The sequence below is a fragment of the Gadus macrocephalus genome, chromosome 23 (assembly GCF_031168955.1).
Source record: "Gadus macrocephalus chromosome 23, ASM3116895v1".
In the NCBI taxonomy this organism is placed as follows: Eukaryota; Metazoa; Chordata; class Actinopteri; order Gadiformes; family Gadidae; genus Gadus; species Gadus macrocephalus.
In genome coordinates, this window is record NC_082404.1 from 19,599,534 (window position 1) to 19,617,978 (window position 18,445).

General features: G+C 53.4%; 2 protein-coding genes and 1 long non-coding RNA gene across 3 annotated transcripts in view; 2 read left to right on the forward strand and 1 right to left on the reverse strand.

Annotated features, from left to right (window-relative positions):
- Positions 1-10,628, forward strand: part of ncoa2 (nuclear receptor coactivator 2) — a 76,721-nt gene extending 66,093 nt beyond the window's left edge. Inside the window, exons 17-21 of the mRNA XM_060045807.1 lie at positions 1,256-1,333; positions 2,617-3,082; positions 4,111-4,288; positions 7,785-7,995; positions 10,476-10,628. Of these exons, the coding sequence (XP_059901790.1) occupies positions 1,256-1,333; positions 2,617-3,082; positions 4,111-4,288; positions 7,785-7,995; positions 10,476-10,487 (945 nt within the window). The 3' untranslated portion in view covers positions 10,488-10,628. The remainder of the gene's footprint in view (positions 1-1,255; positions 1,334-2,616; positions 3,083-4,110; positions 4,289-7,784; positions 7,996-10,475) is intronic.
- LOC132452822 (uncharacterized) lies at positions 9,047-9,972 on the reverse strand. Its single transcript, XR_009524520.1, has 2 exons — positions 9,662-9,972; positions 9,047-9,231 (listed from the first exon to the last, which is right to left on the reverse strand). It is a non-coding gene; the product is annotated as an uncharacterized LOC132452822 (long non-coding RNA).
- A 4,234-nt stretch (positions 10,629-14,862) lies between the features above and the next one.
- Positions 14,863-18,445, forward strand: part of prdm14 (PR domain containing 14) — a 5,709-nt gene continuing 2,126 nt past the window's right edge. Inside the window, exons 1-6 of the mRNA XM_060044408.1 lie at positions 14,863-15,141; positions 15,846-16,721; positions 16,807-16,840; positions 16,963-17,126; positions 17,558-17,828; positions 18,137-18,339. Coding sequence (XP_059900391.1) covers positions 15,888-16,721; positions 16,807-16,840; positions 16,963-17,126; positions 17,558-17,828; positions 18,137-18,339 — 1,506 coding nt within the window. The 5' untranslated portion in view covers positions 14,863-15,141; positions 15,846-15,887. The remainder of the gene's footprint in view (positions 15,142-15,845; positions 16,722-16,806; positions 16,841-16,962; positions 17,127-17,557; positions 17,829-18,136; positions 18,340-18,445) is intronic.

An 18,445-nucleotide genomic window follows, 5' to 3' on the forward strand; every position in this document is an offset into this window, starting at 1 on the left:
CGTGCAAACCATTTAACAAATCTACACACTTGTATCTTCGATAATCTCTAAACAGAATTTCGATATCATTTAAAATTTCTTCTGAATCACAGTTTTCGTTTCATACCGCTTCGTTTTCAGCTGTTTTCATTGAAGACGTCAGCCCATTCTGATACACCTACTTCTAGACATCGTAACTCATTCATTTTTCCACCGTTTACCATCGTTCAAACCATTAAACAAATCTACACACTTGTATCTTCAATACTATCGAAACGGAATTTTGATAGCATTTATACTTTTTTCAGAATCCGTTTTAGTTTCAAACCGGCATCGCTTTCAGTTGCTTATAATAATTTAGGTCACCATAGCAACACCGGTAAACAAACCCCGCCGAATAGTCGAATCTCTGGACTGAAAAGGCAGATCTGATTCGACTCAGAAAAATCAGAGTCGCGGACCCTGAATGAATCTGTGTAGACTGGCAGTTTACACAGATTAAGATGTTCAAATGTATTTAAAAAAGGTTAAGCTAAAACATGCTTAGATAAAGTTGTTAAATTGTGTGAAGAAATGTGTTTAAAAACGCACAAAGATGTTGTAATGTTTCAGAAATATGTTTAAAATGATGATCAGAGATGTTTAAAATGTGTAAAATAATTAAGATAGCTTTCAAAACACAGGTATTTAGAAAAAAATAAATTGGGGGGGGGGGGGGGGGGGGGCTCAGCTGAATTTCTTTCTCTGAGGGGGGCTCACTCTCTCACACTTTGAAAACCCCTGACTTAAACAGTTGAAGACTGAACAAGAGACTCACAGAAATGTTTATCTTATTTGTGAATTTGTATAGCGTCGCAACTTGGATGACGAACTGAGCAGTCGTGTCTTCATTGTTTCTCACCATTTTCTGTATATTACAGATTTCTTTATTGTGGCCGTGGCACCCAATCCTGGGACCCGTAACATTAAGTCATTTAGCAGGCGCTGTGCTCCAGTGTTACTTGTAGTGAACTAGATGCATGTCATTAAGGAGCTGGTAGACGTCTTGCTCTATAAAGCGAGGCTGGCTGCGGTCACGGGGGATTGAACCCAGTGGCTTTGGGTGGGAGTGGACCACTACCTTCCCTCACAGCTCAGCACGTCATTGTCAATCAAGGTTTTGTTGAATAATATTTGCCGTATTCCATTCGATAGGCCGGGGCTGGCCAGCAACGATCCCAACGCTGCTCTGACTTAGAGAAGAACTAACCTGTGTCCTCTGTCTGCTCCATAACAGAACCGCCAACCGATGATGAATCAGATGAGTGGCGTGTCCAACGCCAACCTACCTCTCAGAGCCAGCGCTCCCAACCAGGTGCGTTACCCCCCCCCTCCCCGGTCGCCTCGGTTCAGACCGCTCACACGCGGCGAGGTATCCCAGTGAGCCGCTCCTCCCAGACCAGTTACTGCTCCTCTTGGTTCATCCACGTTTTTTTGGTCACATTTTAGGATTGTTTATCAATGTGTCGATCATAAAAGAATAAGGTACATGTAGAATGCACGTTATTTGGTGTTCCGAAGCGTCAGGCAAGGCCTTGCATTAAGTCGGGGTGTGAACAGCATCGTTGGAGCAGCCCTGCCTGCCCGAGAGAGAACCACTGTCTGATCTCCACTATTCAGATTCTCTCCGTGTGACCCTCCCCACTGGTTCAGCTTTTATCTTCATCGTGTTTTTCGGGTCTAGGAACAAGGCAGTGTAGTCATGTATCCTATGTAATGTATACATGTATGTATGATATGTGTTCCAGTCCATCCCCCATTTGGACAGTAAAGTTTATTTGATTTGATTTAATTGAGATGGACTAGGGCTGGGCAATAATAAAATATTATCGTTTATTGTGTTTGAATGGTTTTGTATCATGTGCCCTTCAATTTAACAACTATGAGGTCTGAAACGTGTGAGAGAAAGGAACACAACTTTAAGACGTATCAAGGATCGTGAGAATAGACGTTTTTCCATCCCGGGACAGGCGTGGGAATGGGCGTGACAGCCATCTTGTTTTGGTCATGTGCGCGACCTCCACTCTGGCAAGAGGCCCATTAATCAATGAAACACCCCTAGACTGTTCAATGTTCATTTAGCATTTAGCAGGTGATTTTATCCAATATAACCAAGAGTGAATGACGGGCGTCATTAAGGAGAAGGTAGACGCTCTATAGAGCTACAGTCTGCTCTATAGAGCTACCGTCTACTCTATAAAGCTACCGTCTGCTCTACAGACCTACAGTCTGCTCTGTAGAGCTACCGTCTGCTCTATAGAGCTACCGTCTACTCTATAGAGCTACCGTCTGCTCTGTAGAGCTACCGTCTACTCTGTAAAGCTACCGTCTGCTCTACAGACCTACAGTCTGCTCTATAGACCTACCGTCTGCTCTATAGAGCTACAGTCTGCTCTATAGAGCTACCATCTGCTCTATAGAGCTACCGTCTGCTCTATAGAGCTGCCGTAGGTCTATAGAGCTACCGTAGGTCTATAGACCTACCGTCTGCTCTATAGAGCTACCGTCTGCTCTATAGAGCGGACGGTAGCTCTATAGACCTACCGTCTGCTCTATAGAGCTACCGTCTGTGTCCTAACCCCTCCTCCCTCCTTCCAGGGGACCATCAACGCCCAGATGTTGGCCCAGCGGCAGCGGGAGTTGCTCAGCAACCACCTGCGGCAGCGGCAGGTGCAGCAGGCGCAGCAGGTGCAGCAGCAGCGCAGCATCGCCATGCGCGCACAGGGCCTTAGCCTGCCGCCCAACATGGCCGCCAACGCCGCCGCCGCCGCCGCGGCCGGGGGCATGGGCAACCCCAGGATCCCCCAGGGCAACCCCCAGCAGTTCCCCTACCCGCCCAGCTACGGTACCAGTACAGGCCTGGCCTCTCCGCCCCCCCCCACCAGCCCCTTCTCCTCCCCTCTCTCGCCCGGCCTGCCCTCTCTCCCCCCCAACCCCCAGCTCCACATGCATGGCTCCTCCTCCTCTTCCTCCTCCTCCTCCTCCCAGATGATGATGGGCGGACAGTACGGGGCGGTACTCACCCCCCAAATGCAGCACAGTGCCTTTCAGTTCCCCAACTCAGGTACTGCCCCCCCACCCCCCACCTCCCCTACCCGTGTGTGTGTGTGTGTGTGTGAGTGAGAGTGTATGTTGGCGGGTCATTGGTCGGTCTGTGTCCCCAGTCACACAGCATCATGTGCTTTTGTGTTTAGTAGAAGCCTAGGGGTCACCCGGCCCATCAGAAGACACTCCTCTAGCCCCCTGATTCGGTCCGATCACAGTAACACCTGATTCAACACAAAACCCTGAAGCCCTTCAGACCGTAGGAGCTGATCGCTGCCCTTCCACTCTTGGCCACTAGTGGGCGCCAGCGCCCTGTCCCAGAGCAGGCTCCTCTCCCTCTGTTGGGGGGAGAGGCTCCTACTGGGCCTCCCCCACGCTGTGATGGGGATCTCCTCCAGCAGCAGCCTCCCTCACAAAGGCCCCCCCCCCTCCGGCAGGCGCTGTGTAATCGGGGATAATCGGATAACGCGGCGCCATAATACCGTCCGACTGGGGTGGGCACCATGTGTTGGGATTGATCCCTCAGTCGGCTAATCTGATAGAGATCACCCTGACAGACAGTTCCCCCAGCCGCCACTAGAGGGCCCCGTCTCCCACTCTACCCACGCCGCGCTCCCTCCCTCCCTCTCTCCCCCTCTCCCTCCCTCCCTATCTCTCCCTCCCTCCCTATCTCTCCCTCTTTCCCTCCCTCTCTCCCTCCCTGTCCCTCTTTCTCCCTCCCCCTCCCTCTCTCTCTCTCCCCCCCCCTCTCTCTCTCCCCCTCCCCCCCCCCCACCTTAACATGCATGGAGACGCCGTTCCGTTGCTGCTTGCCGTTATTAACCCGTCACCCCCCCCTCCCTCCTCCTACTAACCCCCCCCAGGAGGCCCAGTGCCCCCCCCACCCCCCCCCCCCCCCCCCCCCGTGGCATGTGCTCATGCGTGTGTGTGTGTGTGTCTGTGTGTGTGTGCGTGTGCGTGGTGCCTCTGATGTGTTGATGTCCGTGTGGCGGCGTAGCGCTCCAGGACGTTGTAAACGGGTGCGTTTGTTTTCTCCTCCGGCCGCAGGTATGAGCCAGCAGGCGGACGGGGGGTTCGGGGGTCCCGGGGCGGCCCAGAGCCCCATGCTCTCGCCCCGCATGAGCCACGCCCAGTCTCCCATGATGCAGCAGGCCCAGGCCGGCGCCGCCTTCCAGGGCTCCCCTGACATGAACGGCTGGCCGCAGGGCAACATGGCGGGCAGCAGGTGGGCTCAGCGGCGGCCGCTCCGCCGTGGTCACTAGGACGGCGGCGTGGTCACTAGAACGACGGCGTGGTCACTAGGACGGCGCCGTGGTCACTAGGACGGCGGCGCCGTGGTCACTAGGACGACGGCGCCGTGGTCACTAGGACGACGGCGCCGTGGTCACTAGGACGGCGCCGTGGTCACTAGGACGGCGGCGCCGTGGTCACTAGGACGGCGCCGTGGTCACTAGGACGGCGGCGCCGTGGTCACTAGGACGGCGGCGCCGTGGTCACTAGGACGACGGCGCCGTGGTCACTAGGACGACGGCGTGGTCACTAGGACGACGGCGCCGTGGTCACTAGGACGACGGCGCCGTGGTCACTAGGACGGCGCCGTGGTCACTAGGACGACGGCGTGGTCACTAGGACGACGGCGCCGTGGTCACTAGGACGACGGCGTGGTCACTAGGACGACGGCGCCGCCGTCCTAGTGACCACGGCGCCGTCGTCCTAGTGACCACGGCGCCGCCGTGGTCACTAGGACGACGGCGCCGTGGTCACTAGGACGGCGCCGTGGTCACTAGGACGGCGGCGCCGTGGTCACTAGGACGGCGCCGTGGTCACTAGGACGGCGGCGCCGTGGTCACTAGGACGGCGGCGCCGTGGTCACTAGGACGGCGCCGTGGTCACTAGGACGACGGCGTGGTCACTAGGACGACGGCGCCGTGGTCACTAGGACGACGGCGTGGTCACTAGGACGACGGCGCCGCCGTCCTAGTGACCACGGCGCCGTCGTCCTAGTGACCACGGCGCCGCCGTGGTCACTAGGACGACGGCGCCGTGGTCACTAGGACGGCGCCGTGGTCACTAGGACGGCGGCGCCGTGGTCACTAGGACGGCGCCGTGGTCACTAGGACGGCGGCGCCGTGGTCACTAGGACGGCGGCGCCGTGGTCACTAGGACGACGGCGCCGTGGTCACTAGGACGGCGCCGTGGTCACTAGGACGACGGCGTGGTCACTAGGACGACGGCGTGGTCACTAGAACGACGGCGTGGTCACTAGGACGGCGCCGTGGTCACTAGGACGGCGGCGCCGTGGTCACTAGGACGGCGGCGCCGTGGTCACTAGGACGGCGGCGCCGTGGTCACTAGGACGGCGGCGCCGTGGTCACTAGGACGACGGCGCCGTGGTCACTAGGACGACGGCGTGGTCACTAGGACGACGGCGTGGTCACTAGGACGACTGCGTGGTCACTAGGACGACGGCGTGGTCACTAGGACGACGCCGTGGTCACTAGGACGGCGGCGCCGTGGTCACTAGGACGGCGGCGCCGTGGTCACTAGGACGGCGGCGCCGTGGTCACTAGGACGGCGGCGCCGTGGTCACTAGGACGACGCCGTGGTCACTAGGACGGCGGCGCCGTGGTCACTAGGACGACGCCGTGGTCACTAGGACGACGACGCCGTGGTCACTAGGACGACGCCGTGGTCACTAGGACGGCGGCGCCGTGGTCACTAGGACGGCGGCGCCGTGGTCACTAGGACGGCGCCGTGGTCACTAGGACGGCGGCGCCGTGGTCACTAGGACGGCGGCGCCGTGGTCACTAGGACGACGGCGCCGTGGTCACTAGGACGACGGCGCAGTGGTCACTAGGACGACGGCGCCGTGGTCACTAGGACGACGGCGCCGTGGTCACTAGGACGACGGCGCCGTGGTCACTAGGACGACGCCGTGGTCACTAGGACGACGCCGTGGTCACTAGGACGACGCCGTGGTCACTAGGACGACGACGCCGTGGTCACTAGGACGACGACGCCGTGGTCACTAGGACGGCGACGCCGTGGTCACTAGGACGGCGGCGCCGTGGTCACTAGGACGGCGGCGCCGTGGTCACTAGGACGGCGGCGCCGTGGTCACTAGGACGGCGGCGCCGTGGTCACTAGGACGACGGCGTGGTCACTAGGACGACGGCGGACAGGCCGGGAGACTTTCAGCGGAGAACGAGATAATGCATCTTATTCTACTTAATTTAAGAATGCTCGATTCTGATTGGCTGGGAGGGGTGCATTAATCCGGCATATTGCCCGCTGACTTGTCGGTTCTACTTGCTGCTGACTGAGCACAGTAGATCAATACGCCGCTTGTATCGTTTTCTATCACATACATTTCAAGCATCGCAAAAATGATCGCATGAATCACAATAATTTTGTTATAGCCTACATGTATTGCAAATAAAAATGATTTGGAATAAGGAGTGCATGTTTGATCGATCGTCATTAAAGCTGACTTGATACGAATGTAGCAACTACGTTATTAAACTAGTGATCAGATGCAGCCTTGTGTGGTTGCTATAGAAACGAGTTACGTACAGCTGAGCTAAGGTTATTCACCGTAGTTCCAAAGGGAACTACTTTTCGAGGGAGATGAACTTAAATAGAGTATACATTTAATAAGCATGCAATACGAATAAGAAAAAGGCTAATTATTTTAATTGTTTTATGTTGGCCGGCGAGAAGTAGAATAATTAATAAAGAGGTGCACGCGTGCACCGTCGATCGGTGCGCACGTGCAGGTGTCAATATTCCGTAATCTGACTGACTGAGACCCCTCGCGCCTTCGAAGTAAGGAAAAGTGATTCCGGAAATGATTTTGTTAGGGGACCAATCACAGCCCTTGCCGTCGCGTCGACTGAAGGGTTAAATATTGGAGGCGCACGTTAGTGCTTAGATCAGGCCCAGAAAATCAAGCCCCACCCGGCCCGAGCGCGTGCACGTTCTGTCCGAGCCCGGCCCCACCCGGCCCGAGCGCGTGCACGTTCTGTCCGAGCCCGACCCGACACATTAACTGTAATTATGAGCCCGAGCCCGATTTCAACCCGACATTTATTTTAACACGTAACTTTGTACACATTTGTTACTAGGCCTAATCTGCTCAATATATATGTAAGGGATAATGTATAGAACGCCGGTCAATATCGGGAAAATAAGCCCCGACAGGGCGAACAGTACACCGACGCGCAGCGGAGGTGTCTTGCTTCGCCCTGAAGGGCCTTATCTTCGATAATGACCGGTGACGTTCTATACATCATCCCGCTTATCACACGGCTACTTGCCAAAACGAAAAAATAACTTCACATGGTGTGTCTTTTTACAATTTATTCGTTACCAGCATTCGTAGTGTTGATCAGCAGAGCAATAATTATAAATTGTCCGCAAAGACGGTGACGTCGCTTAGCAACGGAAGACACTGGGGTTAACAAGTCACCGGACTACTACCAAAGTGAACGGAGTGTTCCACGGCATTGAGAAGACCTGTGTAATAAAGGCCTATAATATTTCTGTTCATGGCATCGATTTCTCCTCAGATTAGGCCAATAAACCAATGATAAAATAAAAACGCTCGATCAAAGGCCTGGCCCGACCCGAGGATAGTGGTGGGAATCCTTGAATTGTGTGTCTCTCATTTTGTGTGTGTCTAGGTATGTATTTATCTATAATTCTCTCTCTCTCGCCCCCAGCATGTTCTCCCAGCAGCAGCAGCCCCCCCAGCAGCAGCAGGCGTCACCCCAGTTCAGCCAGCAGAGCAACGGCAGCCTGTACAGCAGCAACGGCCTCAACAGCGTCTCCATGGCGACCAACATGGGCCCCACCAGCAGCATGGGCCAGATGGGCGCCACGCCCATGGCCTCGGGACCTCCAACGGGGATCCCCTCCATGGGGCCGGAGCAGGTACACACACACCTCACACACACACACACCTCACACACACACCTCACACACACACACACACACACACTGTGTTTCACTGCGTAACATCTGGGGTGAGGGGCGTGTCTGAACGGGGTACCCCGGTGAGGCCAACGGCTCTGTTCACTCTTCTGACTGACGCTGAAGGGGGGGACGTCTACGGCGCCTCTCAGTGTGAATCCCCGTGGTCCAGTGAGGCCGATGTTCCCCCGTGGTCCAGTGAGGCCGATGTTCCCCCTGGTGTTTCTGCTCCCGCTCAGCCCGTCCTGGACCGCCGCTGGCCTTGACATGCGGGATTAGGACCCAGAGGTCAGACCTGAGTGCTGCTCTCAGATTCCACCAAATAGACCCCAGCGGGCCACACCGTGAAGCCCCCGCCTGGGCCACACCGTGAAGCCCCCGCCTGGGCCACACCGTGAAGCCCCCGCCTGGGCCACACCCTGAAGCCCCCGCCTGGGCCACACCGTGATGCCCCCGCCTGGGCCACACCGTGATGCCCCCGCCTGGGCCACACCCTGAAGCCCCCGCCTGGGCCACACCGTGAAGCCCCCGCCTGGGCCACACCCTGAAGCCCCCGCCTGGGCCACACCGTGATGCCCCCGCCTGGGCCACACCCTGAAGCCCCCGCCTGGGCCACACCGTGATGCCCCCGCCTGGGCCACACCGTGATGCCCCCGCCTGGGCCACACCGTGAAGCCCCCGCCTGGGCCACACCGTGAAGCCCCCGCCTGGGCCACACCGTGAAGCCCCCGCCTGGGCCACACCGTGATGCCCCCGCCTGGGCCACACCGTGATGCCCCCGCCTGGGCCACACCGTGATGCCCCCGCCTGGGACAACGAACGGCCGTGCTGCCTTTAACCTGCCTAGTCAGGGCCTTGGTGTGGAGTGGTTAAACCAGATAACCAGTGTTCAGCCTGAGGGCCCCTCTGCGTCCACTCAGTGAACCTGGGGTCCACTCTGTTTGTGCCGGGGCTCAGCGGTCCGTCTTGGGAACGCCGTGGGCCGTTGGGAGCTCCACACAGCCTGGTCCTCCTCGTAGGAACATTAGTGTCTCCACTTATCCCCCAGGCTGCTGCTGAATCATTTACTCTCATTAGCGCGTCACTTTCCCGACCCGCGGAGTTGGCCATGAACCCGGAGCAGGGGTCGAGGGGGCGAGGGCGGGGTGGGCCCTTCAGGACCCAGCCGGTTGGTGTATGGACACTAACCGGTGGGCCCTTCAGGACCCAGCCCGTTGGTGTATGGACACTAACCGGTGGGCCCTTCAGGACCCAGCCCGTTGGTGTATGGACACTAACCGGAGGGCCCTTCAGGACCCAGCCCGTTGGTGTATGGACACTAACCGGAGGGCCCTTCAGGACCCAGCCGGTTGGTGTATGGACACTAACCGGTGGGCCCTTCAGGACCCAGCCGGTTGGTGTATGGACACTAACCGGTGGGCCCTTCAGGACCCAGCCGGTTGGTGTATGGACACTAACCGGAGGGCCCTTCAGGACCCAGCCGGTTGGTGTATGGACACTAACCGGTGGGCCCTTCAGGACCCAGCCGGTTGGTGTATGGACACTAACCGGAGGGCCCTTCAGGACCCAGCCGGTTGGTGTATGGACACTAACCGGCTGGGCCGTGCGTCGCTCTAATCATCCATACGTGCGTCGCTCTAATCATCCATACGTGCGTTCTCGCGACGCTGTTGCTTGCGGTTCGTTTCAGGGCCGGTTCCACCAGCAGTGGTTGGTTCTGCGAGGGGTACGTTCCGTCGTCGTCGCCCAGCGTTCTGACCGGCGGTCCTCAGACGCTCACGCCGATGTATCCACCTTCACATCGGCGCTGCCCGTCGTACATAACGTGCACGTTCCTTAACAGGAGACGCACACCCCGATGTGCCGCACTGTGTTGACCTGGAGGTTGATATTGTGGTCGGGTCTCCGGCGAGGAATCTAATATCAAAGAATCCCCTCAAACGTTTGAGTTGGAGCGGACGGAGGGCGAGCGGCGTGTTCCGTGTCTGCGCCTCGAAAGCTTTTAGCTCCAATTAAACACCATGAATATTTAACCTAGAGGCTGTTGTTTGATCGCCTGCACTCTGCCGTTGTATACGCTACCAGTATATCTGTCACTTGATATATCGTCCCCTCGCTTGCTTATAGAAATATATAGGCACTTAGATTTTTCAATTATTTACCCATCGGCCATTAGTGAGGCGCTGCAGACGGACGGGCTTCAGCGGCGCTCGTCACAGCGCTGGAGGCAGGAGGATCGTTCCCCTCGGTGTGTTCAGCGAACCATGACCTAATAGTCCCATCACATGTTCAGGGATGGACGCCCAGAATCACCTGTCTTATGGAAAACCAATCTGTGTCTCTGTCTGTCTGTCTCTCACGCTGTCTGTCTGTGTGTCTGTGTCTGTGTCTGTCTGTCTGTCTGTCTGTCTGTCTGTCTGTCTGTCTGTCTCTCTCTCTAGAAGTACTGTTGACCTCGGGGAGTGTTCCGCCTGCTCCTCTGTGATTGGCCCCCTGGACCCCCCCTGGACCCCGCCTCCCCCGGCCTGGCGGCCCCTCCCTCCTCAACCACACAACTACGGGCCCCCAGGAGCCCGCCGGGGGGCCCCCAGGAGCCCGCCGGGAACCCGCCGGGGGGCCCCCAGGAGCCCGCCGGGGGGCCCCCAGGAGCCCGCCGGGGGGCCCCCAGGAGCCCGCCGGGGGGCCCCCAGGAGCCCGCCGGGAACCCGCCGGGGGGCCCCCAGGAGCCCGCCGGGGGGCCCCCAGGAGCCCGCCGGGGCCCCCAGGAGCCCGCCGGGGGCCCCCGGATCAGTCTGCCTCCAACGACCTCACTCCAAGCCCCCCGCCGCCCCCCCGCCCACCCTGACCTCTGACCTCAGCCACCCCCCCACCTCGCTCGGCCTACCACGTTGCCCCGGGCAACCGGAGTGACCTCGGGACGATACGGCCGACGGTGGGGGGGCGGCAGAGTCGGAGGAGGAGGGGTTTGTCACGGTGGGAGGGGCCTATGGAACTGCTAGGACGTGCCACGCCCCTCACCGACTGCATTCACCCTGGTGTGACTTACTGTAGGCGGCCCCCGGTGGGGGGGGGGGGCTCGTGGGAATCCCCTGCTCAGATGAATGTATTCTCTCAGTGGACAGCGGCCATTTACAATCTCATCTCAAAGACAACGTACCCCACACTGCGCTCTGGCTCCTCTCTCTGCTACTGCTTCTGCTTCTCCTCCTCCTTCTCCTTCTCCCTCCTTCCTGTCGTTCTTCTTGCACCCCCCCCCCCCCCCCCCCCAACAGGTATTTCTCAGCCCCGAGGGCGTTGCTCCTCTGAAATGGCAGTCTGGGCGTTAAGCTAAGCTAAGCTAACGAACTGTTCTGGTCGGAGACACAGCCAGATCTGCCTTCTCTGCTCTCATTTCTTTCTATTTCAAACCCCCCCCCTGATGAGTGAGAATAAAGATGTAGAATGAAGACGTGGTTTTGGCGAATGAGAGAAAAACACTGCAGAAGAATTGATTGTGAGTGGAATGATTGATTTGTATGATTAGACTAATTTTAGTCCAGAGGTTTATAGTGTATTAAATTAAGTTTTATTTTTCTGTATAGATTTTAATTATTGTAGATGATTCTTTATTCTAGTAGGACGAGATAAGTAAAAAAAAAACACAGATATTTCTAAGGTGGTGAAAAGTGCGAGAGAAGCACTTTTTTTATCATTTATCCGTGAAGGTGGTTGTGTTCTTTCTGTTTTTTGAAGAGACTCCCCTATTAACCTTGTTTATGGATTCTTCTTTGGTCTTGTAGTTCAGAGGAAAAACAAAAGATGTCAAAATCCCGTGGTTCTGAAGGAGAACCGAGCGTGTAAATACCGATAATGACGTTGTTTAGTTCTGTTTTTTCTTTCCTATTTATTTTATCGCTTGTATCGGGTTCGAAGTCCCCCCCCCCCCCCCCCCCCCGTCTGGTCAGAACTGCGTCTCGGACGGAAGCATTGGTTTTAATTTTATTAACGATTCATTTCCCCCCCCCCCCCCGTTTATTTTGGGGGGGGCCCTGGTTCCCCGGCCTGGTACGATGCAGACGGGGGGGGGGGCGAGCTGGGACGGTGGGCGGGGCTTAAGGTTCAGGGCTGGGCGGGGGGGTTTGGGGGGGGGGGAGTGCTGTGTGTACAGTGTACAGATAATCGCTTGCTTCTCTGCCTTTAGCATCGAACACCACATAAAGACAACGTTGGACGATCACACCCAACCTGGAACAGGAGACGCACCACCGCCATCCAATAAGACAGAGAAATACAAACAGAAGTGTGCTTTCTATGTTGTCTGGAGTTTAAAAAAAAGAACGCTTCATACAAGCTGCTAAACTGTACTGGTGTGACGTAAACAAGCAATAACGATTACTGGAGAATCCTCTGGGTTCTTCCTTTCCTTTTTCCTCCCTTTTTTTGTTGGTTTTTGTAATTTTTGTACAGTTTCCGGAAGAAAGACATTATTTTCTTTCTTTATTTTCCTCCTTATTTGGATGCAGTATTAAAAAAAAAACATGATTTTTATTGCAGTTTGTACCAAGTTAGACATCAGACACCTGGCCTGATTCCGATTGCGATTATGCAGCATTGGCTTGGGAGAGGGGGGGGGGGGGGGGCGCCTATTCTCTCTCTGTCTCTGTCTCTCTCTCTCTCTCTCTGTCTCTCTCTCTCTCTCTCTCTCTGTCTCTGTCTCTCTCTCTCTCTCTCTCTCAGGCCGATCGAGGGCAGAGTTAAGGCTGCACGGGGAACAGAACCTGTTCTGACAGACACTTAGCCATATTTATGACCTCAGGCAGTTACTATCAAAGTATTCAACCAGAACATGCCATCCTTAATCCTTAGGGAGGGGTTCAGTTCGGCCTCTTTTCATGAGATCGTAAGCAAATTCATAACTAACCTCAGAAGAAAATACATATTCCCAAAAAAAACACATCCACGCCACTCTCTCACACACACTTTTGATATGAACTACTTTATCCCAGGAATGACTTGGAGCAAGCCAAATAACTCACACGTTTCAAATGGATTTGGGAATTCAATGGGGTTTTCCCTTTTTATTTTAGGTTTAGGATTTAGTTTTTTTCCATGTTGCAGGAATACATATTGGACTTGTGTTTCCGACCGCTGATAACGGGTTCAACGAAATGAATGATGTCACTTCCCAGGTCCAGTCAGACTTTAGAGAGGGGGACTCGATCTGAATGTATTGCCTCCAACAGAAGGACTGACGCGTCTGTGACGTCAGCGACTTAACCGCCATCACGCTTCTGGTTCGGGAGTTTTTGTTGACAGTTCCACTGCTTTATGAAGCATTTAGAAAGGAAAATCGCCCACCCTTTTATGATTACTATTATTATTGGTTGTTATTATAGAATTCCCAAAATACAGGATTTCAAACTTTGTATCAGATCAACTCCAGAGCCGGCGGTCGATATTAACTCGGGCCTGGGCGGAGTTGTGTTACATTGTTTTGTTGTAATTGAGGTAACACTTTTTGATAAAATGCTGTTTTTGTTATTGAAGATATAACAGCCATGATGACAAAAAAAATCAAGCATTTTAGAGCGTTTTTAAAAGAATCATTATCACACCCCTTTGCAAAATTTCCAAAGATTGTCCAGATTTTGAAACGACTTGAAGCCATGTGGTAGCAATGCATTTTTTAAAGCATTTGTAAAACAGGGACAGGAGCAAACAATTTCGTTGCCCTTCGGAAAAAAAATTATCTCGACTTTTGACCCATTCAACAAAACACAAAAAAAAAAAAGAATTATCTCTACCTATCAGTTTGAAGATCTTTCAATGTCTTTTTTTGTATCGTCTGCCAATTTCTTAGAGCTAAAGAAAATGCAAGAACCTTGAAATGCTCAAAAACCCAGCATAATGCCTTAGATCTCGTCCGTGCTCGTTCGTGTACTTTATGAAGCTGACTGTATAGCGTGGGGGTCCTGTTGGAGGGGGTTGCCCCCGGGGGCTCCAGCTGCCCGAGGGGCCGGACGCACGGGGCCACACTATACCTTGTTCTCTTTTTCTTTGCTCAGTTTCATTTTTGTTTGTGTTGGTTTGAGGAATTTTTATTTCACGGATTTTTTTTTTTCTTTTTTGAAATGCGCACGTAGAGAAAGGAGGAGTGTGTGTTGGGGATATTGAAGCAATATGGCATATGTGAATTACATGGACTTTTTCCCGGGAAGCTTATTGTTGCGCGGTTCCGACTTTTATTTTATTTTATTTCTTCTTTCTGCGTCGTCACAGAGACCCCCAGTATACACCCCCGCATCATCCACATGTGTAACCTTTTAGTGTGAGCGTTTTATGCAAAAGTTAGATCATAGGCCTACAAGAGAAGTTAAAACCACAGTTATGCAAGTTGTGAACTAATATGGCTTCGCTGATGCTATTTGCCTTGTAAATAAAGAATTCTGTTATTGCAACATTTAAACCTGCTTTCTGCGCCTCTTTTATTTCATCAGGCAGACCCTTGGAACGGAAGGTCGTTAAAATGTCTTAATTGGTTTGGGGAATTTAGTGATGTGTGAAATTAAATCATTATCGATAGTTATTTATTTTATTTTATTTGAATAAATTACACTTGCAGGTCCATGACCATTATCCAGGCTTATACGTTATACAGTTTTATTTGTATTATTATTTTTACTAAATAAAATTAATTATTCGATCCCAACAATTCCGGAAGATACATTAATGAATTTGATGAATTAAAAAATAACAATAGCGAACGAGTTGTTGGATCATCCCAAACCAGTGAGTGACAGGCGGCCGCCGCGGCGCGTGCTGAAAAGGGACGGAGTGGGGGGGGGGGGCTTCGACCAATGAGAAGAGGTGTGGGTGTTGAGTGTCTCCGTCCTCACTGTATACAGTAGCGTGAGCCTCCCGTGCCCTCAGATGACCAGACCGAGAGAGCAGAATAACCTCCCAGCAGACCGCCTCTGAGCTACGACCTCGGAGCCCCAGAACACCGCCTCTCGGCTCCAGGTTCCGGCTCTAGTCCGGGGGACCTCTGCTTTTACACCCCGCCCGTTGGCACTTTTATGGATATGAAGAAACGGACTTCCTGAGACCTGCCGTTTTTAATTGTATAAGGTAAGTTCAATTGTTAATTATTTTAGGAATTAAAAGAAAATTCGTTTTATTTATTTTTAAATAGGCTATATATAGGCTAGACCTATGTAATTAGCCTATAATAATATATTAATTACCTTGGGTTACATTCAACTAATGTCAACGCTCTTTCATCGAATTATTTCCCAATTGGCTCTTGCCTAGTCTATAAAGCGTTAAGCTTCATTAAGGTTGACCTTTAGGCAATGACCCGGTGTACCTTAATTAAGCAGTCACGGCCCCCCTTAGTCCCCGGTCCGCCTGGTTTCGGACCAGCAATCCCCCCTGTTGACAGGCCGTTATGATGCCCCCTCGTTTAAAGTTATTGACGGAGATCTCATCTCTGTTTTGTCAACTGGAAATTGTGCACCGCTGTCCACCGCCCGACTCTTCGTTAGCAGGTTCACCATTTGGGGTCATTTAAATAACACTTGTCCCTCCGGGCCGTTTTAAAAGCCAAACACAAAATAGGCCCCATAATAGCATCAACGATTTATTTTAATATGCAACTGATTGTCACTTAAATGTAACTCTGAAATAGCTCTAATAGGCTATCTTAAAATCTAAAATCGGTCTGTCTATAGGCTGTTTACCTTGAATTACTACATTTGTCAAACATATAATTTAACTTGAGTTTGAGTCTAATTTATTGACATTATTTGACCTCGCCTTTGTTTTCCATCCAGCCACAATAGAGAAGTCCTTCCGTGCCCCGTCCCCGGACCGAGATGTCGGTGTCTCTGAGCCTCCCCGCCAAGGGCTTCCCCCCCGCCCACCTGCTGAAGGCAGACCCCCTCTTCTACCCGGGGCCCCACTACATGATCCAGGACATCTTCACGGGCCCCAACAGCCTGCTGCACCCCCACCACCAGCAGCACCCCCTCAAGTCTCTGGGACGGCTCGTGTCGGACACTCATCACCTCGCCGCGGCCATGCCCCGCAACTTCGCCGGAGGACCTGCCCCGTCCCACTTCGCCCTCCACAACAACAACAACAGCAGCCTTAACAACAGCCTCAACCACAGCAGCCACGGGGGCTGCAGCGTGGGGTCCATGCTCCACGAACAGTTCCTCACCATGTCCTCCGGGGGGGTTCCGTTTCCGGGCCACATCCCCGGGCAGAACCCCCACCACGTGTACCCCAAACACGAGGAAGAGGAGGAGAGGGGGGCTTCCGCCGGGACGGACCTCCTCCTCCATCACTACCCCCACCAACACCACCACCAGCTCCATCACCGCCCCCCCCCTCGCTCTGTGTCGTCGGACCTGAGCAGCAGCCCCTCCAGCGAGCGGTCCGCCGCCTCCTCGGTGTCCCCGCCCAAGGAGGGATTCTCCCGGCTTCGGGCGTCGACGACCTCCGCCAACCGGACACGGATGACGTCGACCCCCCGCGGCGCTGCATCGCCGACCCGGGTATATAACTTCAGTGAGGACGACCTGTTCACGGTTCTGTACGGGACCCCCCGGGACGCGCAGAGCGCCGGCCGTGCGGTGTCGCCCGGGATGAGCGGGATATCCGGTGAGGGAATATCAACGACGGGGAATTCAGTCAATCAGAAGCGAGTCCGCTTTAAAAACATGTAATCCATGCTGTTTGCTGATGTTTTGTGTCTCATTTCTCTCTGCAGTGTCCGATGGGCCGATTAAGCCGCCGGACACGGAAGCGCTTGATCTCCCAGCAGGTGGGCTATCTCCATCCCCTCATGATAACATCACACTCCTCCTCTATGACATGACATCTGATTGGTTTACGAACTTTTGAGTTGTGTCTGCTTACTAATATATTTGTGTGTCCGTGTCTCAGGCCTCACCGTCCTGCAGACCAAGTGCGCGAACGCGTCCCCGTTCGGCGTCTTCACGGCGGACCACAGCGGCGTCCCCAAGGGCGCGCGCTTCGGCCCCTTCCAGGGGAAGCTGGTGAACACGAGCGAGATCAAGACCTTCGACGACAACACGCTCATGTGGGAGGTGCGTGTGGGCCTGTTGTGGCAGTCTAGCCCCTTTGATAACCCTTTATACAGTAATTGTAATATATATATATATATATATATATATATATATATATATATATATATATATATATATATATATTCATAACGTACTCGTATGAAGTGTTCTAGGCTTCTGAATATATAAACATATTTATTTGTAAGTACTAGTAAGGGTTATCAATATAGCATAAATGTATAGTTTTATACTATGATATTATTTATACTATACTAATACTATTATAGCTACTACTGATACTAGGCTACTATAATAGTATTTTTATTTATTTAATAGGCCTATTTTTATACCATAATATACTATCTATGCTTCCTGGAAGAAAGTATACTTTATACTATACTGTGATTTATAATTGTCCTAATCATCCTTCCTATTGTTGCCGCGCCCTGCAGGTGTTTGAGAACGGCCGGCTGAGTCACTTCGTGGACGGTCGGGGCGGCGCGGGGAACTGGATGTCCCTGGTGAAGTGCGCGCGGTTCCCGGAGGAGCAGAACCTGATCGCGGTGCAGGTGCAGGGCCAGATCTTCTACGAAGCGTGCCGGGAGGTCCCGCCGGGCGAGGAGCTGCTCGTGTGGTACGGGGACTGCTACGTGCAGTTCCTGGGGATTCCCCTCACGCTCCGGGGGTCCGCGGAGAACAGCGGCCCCCCTCTGTCCACCGAAGGTGTGTGTAGTTCAGACGTTTAACGTAAAGAAAGAACCGTGTTTGTTTAAACAAATAAAGGCCAGTGCTTTAATTGTTTAGAGAGGATAGAAAGGCACAATATAGGCCTATTATCGTATATTGTAATACAGATGCAAGTCTACGTTGGTTGTGTTTTTATTTAGGTATTTTATTATCTGTCTTTGGTATTTTATTAGGCCTATATTGACTTATCTCTCATTTATTATATATGCGTATGCTTGCTGCTGCTGCTGTCACCCGTTCCTCCTACATGGACGTCGTGCTCATCAGTCCTCTCTCACCCTCAGACTCCGGGGAGGGCTTCAAGTGTGACCGCTGCGGGAAGGTGTTCGCCTACAAGTATTACCGGGACAAGCACCTCAAGTACACGCGCTGCGTGGACCAGGGCGACCGGAAGTTCCCGTGCCACCTCTGCACCAGGTCCTTCGAGAAGAGAGACCGCCTGCGCATCCACATACTGCACGTGCACGAGAAGCACAGACCCCACAAGGTATTCAATGTTAAAAAAAATATATATATATGTATATATATAGTTAGACATAGATATATACCCCTGAAATAAAATTAAGTAAACTTAGAACTTAGTTTGTTGCATT